Source organism: Engystomops pustulosus, chromosome 4, assembly GCF_040894005.1.
Source record: "Engystomops pustulosus chromosome 4, aEngPut4.maternal, whole genome shotgun sequence".
NCBI lineage: Eukaryota > Metazoa > Chordata > Amphibia > Anura > Leptodactylidae > Engystomops > Engystomops pustulosus.
The window spans coordinates 9,245,474-9,257,645 of record NC_092414.1 but is presented as its reverse complement, the minus strand read 5'-3'; the positions used below and the strand labels follow the sequence as shown (position 1 = coordinate 9,257,645).

General features: G+C 51.6%; 1 protein-coding gene across 1 annotated transcript in view; it reads right to left on the bottom strand.

The window, feature by feature from the left end:
- ITPR2 (inositol 1,4,5-trisphosphate receptor type 2) overlaps positions 1–12,172 on the bottom strand; it is a 207,989-nt gene that overhangs the window by 35,480 nt on the left and 160,337 nt on the right. The window contains exons 46-47 of the mRNA XM_072145070.1: positions 6,837–6,944; positions 6,537–6,729 (exon numbers count right to left, since the gene is read on the bottom strand). Coding sequence (XP_072001171.1) covers positions 6,537–6,729; positions 6,837–6,944 — 301 coding nt within the window. The remainder of the gene's footprint in view (positions 1–6,536; positions 6,730–6,836; positions 6,945–12,172) is intronic.

The following is a 12,172-nucleotide window of genomic DNA, read 5'->3' as shown; positions in this document are numbered from 1 at the left end:
AGGGGGGCAGCCGGGGATAATAGCAGGGTACCTGAGGGTGGCAGCCGGGGATAATAGCAGGGTACCTGGGGGTGGCAGGGGGGCAGCCGGGGATAATATTAGGGTACCTGGGGGTGGCAGGGGGGCAGCCGGGGATAATAGCAGGGTACCTGGGGGTGGCAGGGGGGCAGCCGGGGATAATATTAGGGTACCTGGGGGTGGCAGGGGGGCAGCCGGGGATAATAGCAGGGTACCTGGGGGTGGCAGGGGGGCAGCCGGGGATAATAGGAGGGTGCCTGGGGGTGGCAGGGGGGCAGCCGGGGATAATAGCAGGGTACCTGGGGGTGGCAGGGGGGCAGCCGGGGATAATAGGAGGGTGCCTGGGGGTGGCAGGGGGGCAGCCGGGGATAATAGCAGGGTACCTGAGGGTGGCAGGGGGCAGCCGGGGATAATAGCAGGGTACCTGGGGGTGGCAGGGGGGCAGCCGGGGATAATAGCAGGGTACCTGGGGGTGGCAGGGGGGCAGCCAGGGATAATATTAGGGTACCTGGGGGTGGCAGGGGGGCAGCCGGGGATAATAGGAGGGTGCCTGGGGGTGGCAGGGGGGCAGCCGGGGATAATAGCAGGGTACCTGGGGGTGGCAGGGGGGCAGCCGGGGATAATATTAGGGTACCTGGGGGTGGCAGGGGGGCAGCCGGGGATAATAGGAGGGTGCCTGGGGGTGGCAGGGGGGCAGCCGGGGATAATAGCAGGGTACCTGGGGGTGGCAGGGGGGCAGCCGGGGATAATAGGAGGTTGCCTGGGGGTGGCAGGGGGGCAGCCGGGGATAATAGCAGGGTACCTGGGGGTGGCAGGGGGGCAGCCGGGGATAATAGCAGGGTACCTGGGGGTGGCAGGGGGGCAGCCGGGGATAATATTAGGGTACCTGGGGGTGGCAGGGGGGCAGCCGGGGATAATAGCAGGGTACCTGGGGGTGGCAGGGGGGCAGCCGGGGATAATAGCAGGGTACCTGGGGGTGGCAGGGGGGCAGCTGGGGATAATAGCAGGGTACCTGAGGGTGGCAGGGGGGCAGCCGGGGATAATAGCAGGGTACCTGAGGATGGCAGGGGGGCAGCCGGGGATAATAGCAGGGTACCTGAGGGTGGCAGGGGGGCAGCCGGGGATAATAGCAGGGTACCTGGGGGTGGCAGGGGGGCAGCCGGGGATAATAGCAGGGTACCTGGGGGTGGCAGGGGGGCAGCCGGGGATAATTGCAGGGTACCTGAGGGTGGCAGGGGGGCAGCCGGGGATAATATTAGGGTACCTGGGGGTGGCAGGGGGGCAGCCGGGGATAATAGCAGGGTACCTGGGGGTGGCAGGGGGGCAGCCGGGGATAATAGCAGGGTACCTGAGGGTGGCAGGGGGGCAGCCGGGGATAATAGCAGGGTACCTGGGGGTGGCAGGGGGGCAGCCGGGGATAATAGCAGGGTACCTGGGGGTGGCAGGGGGGCAGCCGGGGATAATTGCAGGGTACCTGAGGGTGGCAGGGGGGCAGCCGGGGATAATATTAGGGTACCTGGGGGTGGCAGGGGGGCAGCCGGGGATAATAGCAGGGTACCTGAGGGTGGCAGGGGGGCAGCCGGGGATAATATTAGGGTACCTGGGGGTGGCAGGGGGGCAGCCGGGGATAATAGCAGGGTACCTGGGGGTGGCAGGGGAGCAGCCAGGGATAATATTAGGGTACCTGGGGGTGGCAGGGGGGCAGCCGGGGATAATAGCAGGGTACCTGAGGGTGGCAGGGTGGCAGCCGGGGATAATATTAGGGTACCTGGGGGTGGCAGGGGGGCAGCCGGGGATAATTGCAGGGTACCTGGGGGTGGCAGGGGGGCAGCCGGGGATAATTGCAGGGTACCTGAGGGTGGCAGGGTGGCAGCCGGGGATAATATTAGGGTACCTGGGGGTGGCAGGGGGGCAGCCGGGGATAATTGCAGGGTACCTGGGGGTGGCAGGGGGGCAGCCGGGGATAATTGCAGGGTACCTGGGGGTGGCAGGGGGCAGCCGGGGATAATAGCAGGGTACCTTGGGGTGGCAGGGAGGCAGCCAGGAATAATAGCAGGGTACCTGGGGGTGGCAGGGGGGCAGCCGGGGATAATAGCAGGGTACCTGAGGGTGGCAGCCGGGGATAATAGCAGGGTACCTGGGGGTGGCAGGGGGGCAGCCGGGGATAATAACAGGGTACCTGAAGGTGGCAGGGGGGCAGCCGGGGATAATAGCAGGGTACCTGAGGGTGGCAGGGAGGCAGCCGGGGATAATATTAGGGTACCTGGGGGTGGCAGGGGGGCAGCCGGGGATAATTGCAGGGTACCTGGGGGTGGCAGGGGGGCAGCCGGGGATAATTGCAGGGTACCTGGGGGTGGCAGGGGGGCAGCCGGGGATAATAGCAGGGTACCTGGGGGTGGCAGCCGGGGATAATAGCAGGGTACCTGAGGGTGGCAGCCGGGGATAATAGCAGGGTACCTTGGGGTGGCAGGGAGGCAGCCAGGAATAATAGCAGGGTACCTGGGGGTGGCAGGGGGGCAGCCGGGGATAATAGCAGGGTACCTGAGGGTGGCAGCCGGGGATAATAGCAGGGTACCTGGGGGTGGCAGGGGGGCAGCCAGGGATAATATTAGGGTACCTGGGGGTGGCAGGGGGGCAGCCGGGGATAATATTAGGGTACCTGGGGGTGGCAGGGGGGCAGCCGGGGATAATAACAGGGTACCTGAAGGTGGCAGGGGGGCAGCCGGGGATGGTGATGAGAGGGGGTCATCTGGAGGACAGGTGGGGGGGCAAGACAGTGATAGGAGGAGGTCATTCCGAGCAGAGGTTCTGGGGGGCAATAGGGGAGAGCTGGGGATAGGAGGCAGGTACCCAGGGGGTACTCGGGAATAAGAGAGGGGTACCTGGGGTAGCATAGGATAGGGAGGGGGGTAGCTGGGGTTAAGATAAAAAGGGGGAGTAGTTGGGGTACCCAGGGATGGCAGAGGGTACTCGGGAATAGGAGAGGGATAGCTGGGGATATGGAGGGGGAAGGCAGGGATAGGGAAGGGGGTAGCTGGGGATATGGAGGGGGGGGTAAAAGGGGATAGGGAGGGGGGGTAGCCCAGGATAGGGAGGGGGAAGGCGGGGATAGGGAAGGGGGTAGCTGGGGATATGGAGGGGGGGGGGGGTAAAAGGGGATAGGGGGATGGGGGGGGGGGTAAAAGGGTATAGGGGGGGGGGTAAAAGGGGATAGGGAGGGGGGGAAGCTCAGGGTCCAAGATGGTAATGGTAGGGAGTTAGAACACAAAATGTTGCTCGCACCTCTACCTCAGTTCACTCTCCCCCCCATCTATAAAAACCTACAACTCCCAGCATGCCCTGGTGATATCTGTATACACCCCCTGGGTCTGGCACTACATCTGGATCATCATGGAGTCGCTGGGATGTTTCCGGATTATCGGACATTTGCTCTGGATGGGTAAATATGTTGGATTCTCTTCTGTAAGGGTTCATGAGGGACGTAGGACCAGACACATTCCTTTAGCTGACGAGGTTTAATTATTTATTTGGCGTCGGGGGGAGGCGAGCAGCGTCTATGGCCACTCTCATCCGGGGGGCCCTGCGCGTGCGGTGATGGAGTGCGGCACGTTTGCGAGGAGGACGCCGCCTGATTAACTAATGAAATATTAAAAGGTACAGTGTGTACTGAGCCGTGCGCCCCCCGCCGTATACACTGCATACCAAGTGTAAATTACCACCAGCGCCGCCATCTGCGCCACCACCGCCCTCCACGGGGACGCAACACGCCCGATACAGGGGAGATTTACTGCCCCTTTACTTATTAACTCTCAATAAGGCCGAGGGGGGGGGGGGGAGACAGATTGGCTTTATAAAGGGCCAACTGATGATAAGGACTACAACTCCCAGCATCCGGGGTCATATCTATGTCCAAGAAGCATTGATCTCCAATTTATAACTGTCACTAAACTACAACTCCCAGCATATCTATCCCTATAGCACAACATGCGCTTCCAAACTACAACTCCCAGCAGATCTATCCCTACAGCCCAACATGCGCTTCCAAACTACAACTCCCAGCATATCTATCCCTATAGCCCAACATGCGCTTCCAAACTACAACTCCCAGCATATCTATCCCTATAGCCGGGCATGCGCTTCCAAACTACAACTCCCAGCATATCTATCCCTATAGCCCAACATGCGCTTCCAAACTACAACTCCCAGCATATCTATCCCTCTAGCCCAATATGCGCTTCCAAACTACAACTCCCAGCATATCTATCCCTATAGCCGGGCATGCGCTTCCAAACTACAACTCCCAGCATATCTATCCCTATAGCCCAACATGCGCTTCCAAACTACAACTCCCAGCATATCTATCCCTATAGCCCAACATGCGCTTCCAAACTACAACTCCCAGCATATCTATCCCTACAGCCCAACATGCGCTTCCAAACTACAACTCCCAGCATATCTATCCCTATAGCCCAACATGCGCTTCCAAACTACAACTCCCAGCATATCTATCCCTACAGCCGGACATGCGCTTCCAAACTACAACTCCCAGCATATCTATCCCTACAGCCGGACATGCGCTTCCAAACTACAACTCCCAGCATATCCATCCCTACAGCCCAACATGCGCTTCCAAACTACAACTCCCAGCAGATCTATCCCTACAGCCCAACATGTGCTTCCAAACTACAACTCCCAGCATATCTATCCCTACAGCCGGACATGCGCTTCCAAACTACAACTCCCAGCATATCTATCCCTATAGCCCAACATGTGCTTCCAAACTACAACTCCCAGCATATCTATCCCTATAGCCCAACATGCACTTCCAAACTACAACTCCCAGCATATCTATCCCTATAGCCCAACATGTGCTTCAAAACTACAACTCCCAGCATATCTATCCCTACAGCCCAACATGTGCTTCCAAACTACAACTCCCAGCATATCTATCCCTACAGCCCAACATGCGCTTCCAAACTACAACTCCCAGCATATCTATCCCTATAGCCCAACATGCGCTTCAAAACTACAACTCCCAGCATATCTATCCCTATAGCCCAACATGCGCTTCCAAACTACAACTCCCAGCATATCTATCCCTATAGCCCAACATGTGCTTCAAAACTACAACTCCCAGCATATCTATCCCTACAGCCCAACATGCGCTTCCAAACTACAACTCCCAGCATATCTATCCCTACATCCCAACATGCGCTTCCAAACTACAACTCCCAGCATATCTATCCCTATAGCCCAACATGCGCTTCCAAACTACAACTCCCAGCATATCTATCCCTACAGCCCAACATGCGCTTCATAACTACAACTCCCAGCATATCTATCCCTACAGCCCAACATGCGCTTCCAAACTACAACTCCCAGCATATCTATCCCTATAGCCCAACATGCGCTTCCAAACTACAACTCCCAGCATATCTATCCCTATAGCCGGACATGCGCTTCCAAACTACAACTCCCAGCATATCTATCCCTACAGCCCAACATGCGCTTCCAAACTACAACTCCCAGCATATCTATCCCTATAGCCCAACATGCGCTTCCAAACTACAACTCCCAGCATATCTATCCCTACAGCCCAACATGGGCTTCATAACTACAACTCCCAGCATATCTATCCCTACAGCCCAACATGCGCTTCATAACTACAACTCCCAGCATATCTATCCCTACAGCCCAACATGCGCTTCCAAACTACAACTCCCAGCATATCTATCCCTATAGCCCAACATGTGCTTCACAGTTGTAAAACTACAACTCCCAGCATTGCCCGAGATCAAACCTAATCTCTCAAACTACTACCCCCATGGGATCCTCTGCGTGTACTGACCTTCTGCGGCTTCATTTCACCTCCTATGGCACTGATCCTTACCCTGGACTCCTCAGCTCCCGCTAAAGAGTCCAGTACCCAGAATCCTCTGTGTTGTGGTTATGCAGCTGTAGACTACTACCCCCATGGGATTCTATGAGTGTAGTCACTCCTGATCTTCTGGTTCATCCTTTCAGATACTAGAACACTCCTTACCCCGGACTCTTCTGCTCTCGGTAAAGAGTCCAGTTCCCAGAATCCTCTCTGTTATAGACTCCTCCCCCCTCCATGGGATACTCGCTCCTGATCTTCCTCTGCCACTTCATCTCCTACAGCACTGATACACCCCGGACTCTTCAGCTCTCGGTAAAGAGTCCAGTTCCCAGAATCCTCTGTGTTATAGACTCCTCCCCCTTCCATGGGATACTCACTCCTGATCTTCCTCTGCCACTTCATCTCCTACAGCACTGATACACCCCGGACTCTTCAGCTCTCAGGAAAGAGTCCAGTTCCCAGAATCCTCTCTGTTGTGGACTCCTCCCCCCTCCATGGGATACTCGCTCCTGATCTTCCTCTGCCACTTCATCTCCTACAGCACTGATACACCCCAGACTCTTCAGCTCTCGGTAAAGAGTCCATTTCCCAGAATCCTCTGTGTTATAGACTCCTCCCCCTTCCATGGGATACTCACTCCTGATCTTCCTCTGCCACTTCATCTCGTTGTACAGATCTTCCGTCTGCTGGAAGAAGTCGTTGACCTTGCTGCCCTGCTCGTCGCGCTCCGTGGTGTTGAACACGCGCCACATGGACTCGCGGGTCAGGTACTCGCAGATGTTGGGTACGGGGAAGACGATCTGCTCCATGGTGCGGTCATGGCGGACGATCTGGAAGAGAGCGCCAGAGCGATAAACCTTGGGCGATTACGCCCCCAAAATAATGCAAAGAGATGGAGATTTAGCGTCATCGCGCTCCATCAGACTTTACCCTTTACCTCAATCTGAGCCGTGTGATTGGCGTAGTACGTCAGAGCCTCGTCGCCCCCGTCCGGATCACTCCCCGGCCTCAACATCTGCTGCAGCGTCTTGTAGTGGCGAGCCAGCTGCAACACACAAAACAATTGCAGAGCCATTAGCGCAGGAACGTCTTCTCCCGCTTCCGGGGACTCGTTTTTGCCGATTTTTTTTTTTTCAATTTCAATTCTATTCACAAGCTGCAATACCAGACACAACCCACAGGCAGGGGTGGCGGTGTTTCCGGAATATACCATGTGACTGCAGTCCCTAAGGTGTAGGAATTTTCCAAAATTTGGTCCTGCTTTAAGTAGGAGTTTGAAAAATTAAAACATTGACCCAAATGATACCGTTACAGGATGTCACCAAGCCACGCCCACAATTGGGTGCGGCCAAATAGATCGGAGGCGGGAGTTATGATTGGTGTTGATGATATTATGTCTTCCCATAGTCACCACTAGAGGGAGCTCAGTGGCTCCATATATTTACCATAGAGTAGAATGAGAGCTGTGAAAGATATGTGAGAGCTCCATCTAGTGGTGGGTGAAGGAAGTGCATGGCAGCACAGGAGGGTCACAGAGGCCGAGGTCACAGCCCTTGGAGATTATAAATGTCTCTCTGTGGTCTCCACGATGAGGAAGTGAGAAGAAAGTGCAGACGGTTCTGTAGAAATCTCCGGAGAAAGTTCTACGTCGTCACATTTTCTTCTTTCTGTAGTAGAAAGTTCATGAAAGTTCATAAGACTGTGACTGTGGAGCTACAATCTTATGGCATTGAGACCCTGTATGCTCACACTGCTGTGCCCTTAGCTCCTTGCATGGAACTGCTCCACAGCGACTTCCCCGAGCTCAGTGTACATACTAAAGGGGGCTTCTGGTGGAATACTACAGCAATCACTCAGAGCAGAGGGGGGGGGGGCACTATTGAGCAACTTCATGCACAGAGAACAGCAGTGTGAGGACACAACCCCAGTGCACTTTGAGAAGCTAAAATCATGGCATATATATAGATTTTTCACAGTCCTGCTGCTACTAATCTATGCAAAGGTCTGTATAATCACCTCCAAGGACATGACCTAACCAGTGTCTGCTGTGCTCTGTGCTCTCTACAGTGAGAGGAAACAATCCTCTGTACAATCCTACAAAATAAAAGCCATATATCATAGTCCTGATGCTACTAACAACACTTCTCTCCAGGGACAATACATAACACTGGCTGCAGAGAGCACAGAGCACAGCAGTGTGAGGTCTGATTACACATCTCTCCAGGGATAATACATAACACTGGCTGCACAGAGCACAGAGCACAGCAGTGTGAGGTCTGATTACACATCTCTCCAGGGACAATACATAACACTGGCTGCAGAGAGCACAGAGCACAGCAGTGTGAGGTCTGATTACACTTCTCTCCAGGGACAATACATAACACTGGCTGCAGAGAGCACAGAGCACAGCAGTGTGAGGTGTGATTACACATCTCTCCAGGGACAATACATAACACTGGCTGCAGAGAGCACAGAGCACAGCAGTGTGAGGTCTGATGACACATCTCTCCAGGGATAATACATAACACTGGCTGCAGAGAGCACAGAGCACAGCAGTGTGAGGTCTGATTACACATCTCTCCAGGGATAATACATAACACTGGCTGCAGAGAGCACAGAGCACAGCAGTGTGAGGTCTGATTACACTTCTCTCCAGGGACAATACATAACACTGGCTGCAGAGAGCACAGAGCACAGCAGTGTGAGGTCTGATTACACTTCTCTCCAGGGACAATACATAACACTGGCTGCAGAGAGCACAGAGCACAGCAGTGTGAGGTCTGATTACACATCTCTCCAGGGACAATACATAACACTGGCTGCAGAGAGCACAGAGCACAGCAGTGTGAGGTCTGATGACACATCTCTCCAGGGATAATACATAACACTGGCTGCAGAGAGCACAGAGCACAGCAGTGTGAGGTCTGATTACACATCTCTCCAGGGACAATACATAACACGGGCTGCAGAGAGCACAGAGCACAGCAGTGTGAGGTCTGATTACACATCTCTCCAGGGACAATACATAACACTGGCTGCAGAGAGCACAGAGCACAGCAGTGAGGACATGCCTCCACTATGATACTGGAATATAAATCCATATATCACAGTCCTGCAGCTACTAACAACATACCAAAAGGTGTGATTACACCTATCTTGACACTTTCTGCAGTCTAATGTATAGAGAACAGAACACAGCAGTGTGAGGACATATTCCAAGTGAACCTGGAGAAAATACAATCCTAGAATATACATTTTAGTAACGTGGTAAACGTTAAGGGGTGATACAGAATCATAAAAGCATGACTGACCACCACATCTCTATTGCGACTCATCACCACTGAAGCTGCAGTACCCCTCCCGACCAGCGGGCAAGAGTGGCGCTGTTCTATTTCCCTCCTAACGCTTGTCATATTCAGAAGGATTTCTACTATTGACACATTTATAAAAGATATTTTCAGTGACTGTGGAGCGTGCGCAGCGCCCCCTGTGGGCAAGTTCTCCGTGTTCCCGTTCCGTAGCGTCTCACGCGCTTTTATCTCCTCCTCGGGGTTACGAGTTATGAAGGTATTTTGAGAAACCTCAGTGTTATTCGAGGTAAAGGCACAACAGGGAACAGTCTAATCAGGTCTACGGGGACCCAACAGCTTCCAGATCGTCGTCTACACGGCAGAACTTTCAATTAGCGGAGCGGACGCCGATCCTGGTAGAAAGCGGGCGACACACACCAGCGAAATCCTGCGCTACAGACAGCTGGGAGCGAGACTCGCCGGGCACAGAGACGCCCACCGAGGAGCAGGGCTACTTGTACATGCAACTCAACATCAGCGCACATCCAGATGGCGCTACGATGTATATCAAACATTCCGCAAATTTTTAACGCTGGCCCTTTAAAACGGAATGAGGGGGTGCGGCTTCATTGAAAAGAGGGAGGGATTTAGAGGGTCTTGTCTATGTCTGTGTGCCAACAAGATACAAAGTTAGTTTGAAGGGCTTTATATCAAACATTTTGAAAGTTTTTAACACTGGCCCTTTAAAACGGAAAGAGGAGGCGGGGCTTCATTGAAAAAGTGGGAGGGGTTTAGAGGATCTTTTCTATGTCTATGTGCCCAACAAGATACAAAGTTAGTTTGAAGGGCTTTATATCAAACGTTTTGAACATTTTTAACACTGGCCCTTTAAAATGGAATGAGGAGGCGGGGCTTCATTGCAAAGAGGGAGGGATTTAAAGGTTCTTGTGCGTGTCTATGTGTAAACTAGATACAAAGTTTGTTTGAAGGGGTTTTTACCAAACATTTAAAAAACTGTTAACACCAGCCGTTTAAAATGCAATGAGAAGGCGGGGCTTCATTGAAAAGAGGGAGGGATTAAGAGGGTCTTGTCTATGTCTGTGTGCCAACAAGATACAAAGTTAGTTTGAAGGGCTTTATATCAAATATTTCGAAAATTTTTAACACTGGCCCTTTAAAACGGAATGAGAAGGCGGGGCTTCATTGAAAACGTGGGAGGGGTTTAGAGGATCTTTTCTATGTCTATGTGCCCAACAAGATACAAAGTTAGTTTGAAGGGCTTTATATCAAACATTTTGAAAGTTTTTAACACTGGCCCATTAAAACGGAATGAGGAGGCGGGGCTTCATTGCAAAGAGGGCGGGATTTAAAGGTTCTTGTGCGTGTCTATGTGTCAACTAGATACAAAGTTTGTTTGAAGGGGTTTTTACCAAACATTTAAAAAACGGTTAACACCGTCCGTTTAAGATGCAATGAGGAGGCGGGGCTTCATTGAAAAGAGGGAGGGATTTAAAGGTGTCGGTCCATGCCATTAAATTACAAAGTAAGTATGAAAAGAACTTTATTAATTTTTATGGGCTACTCCCTTTAAAAAAAACACTTTATCATCATATCATGATCACCAATATGGCCGCCATCCCATCTCCAAAGTTGTCTGGGTGGAGTCTAAAAAATTTTTGTTGCACCCCCACACTTTTTGTCTCAGATTTATCACGGATAAAGTGACTTATAAAACACTATTTTTAAACTGATACTCCTTGCACTTTAAGAGAGTGGGTGGGGCTTGGTATATGTGAAGGTGGGACTTAAAGGGTTTAAGTATGATTAAGGTCCAATAGGAAAAGTAGTTTTATACGAAATTGTATCAAACTCAAAAATGCTTTGCCACCTAAAATTTTTTTAAAGGTTTTGAGTTCTAATATCTAGTTGCCCGCCAAGATGGCCGCCATTGTTACTCAGGAGCGGTCTCTGAATTCGCTGGGTGGAGCCAAATTTTTTTGTGTCTTAATTTCTCTGATATAATATGAAAATTTGATTTAAAAAAAAAACTGTTGTAAAGATTAATTTTTTGTCCTCTAAGAGAAAGCATAGAGGCGGGGCTTCACTTAAAAGGAGGAGGAGGGGCTTAAAGGTTTTGGTTTCTGTTTAAAGCACAAGCGGGAAGGTTTTTATAAAAATATATCAATTTAAAGGGCAATTACCTTTATGAAGTCATATTATATGAGTGACCACCAATATGGCCGCCGTTGTCCCCCGATTGTCCCCAGATTCAGCTGGTGGAGTCTAATGATAATTTTCATTTCCATGTATAACAAGGAACCTTCATTTATAAAACACTCTGGCAAAAGTAACGTCTGCTCCTTTAAGAAGAGGTGGGGCTTCACATTAAAAGAAGGTGGGGCTTAAAGGTTTAGAAACTTCCATCCAACTTTCATTTCCATTTATAATAAGGAAAATTCATTTATAAAACACTATGGCAAAAGTGACGTCTTCTCCTTTACGAAGAGGTGGAGCTTCACATAAAAGAAGGCGGGACTTAAAGGTTTTGAAACTTCCATTACAATTTTTTTTTAGCTAATTGAGAGTGCAGACAATCGCAAAGTCCCAGAGCCGTCTTATCTGGGTGACTACCAATATAGCCGCCGTTAACGCTCCGGATTAGTTTACTTCCTGTTAACCTTAGTGACCTCCTACGGGGAAGTGTCACCCAGTTTTTTTAGATCCGACGTCCGATTATGACTTCTTACTAGATAACGTAAAGGACCAATAAGAACTCCTGATATTTCCCACAAAAAAATTTTTTTTCCTTTAAGGGGGTAAAATCCCTTTAAATTTAGATTTCTTTTTTCTACAATCGTTACCATTGCCTTACGGATATTGGCCGCGCATTCTATACGGAACTGTAGTGGGAAGTATTGGTTCCCGATCCAGCAGAGCCGAGTTTGTTGAGTAGCGACATGACGGTACATGGCGGCGCACCACC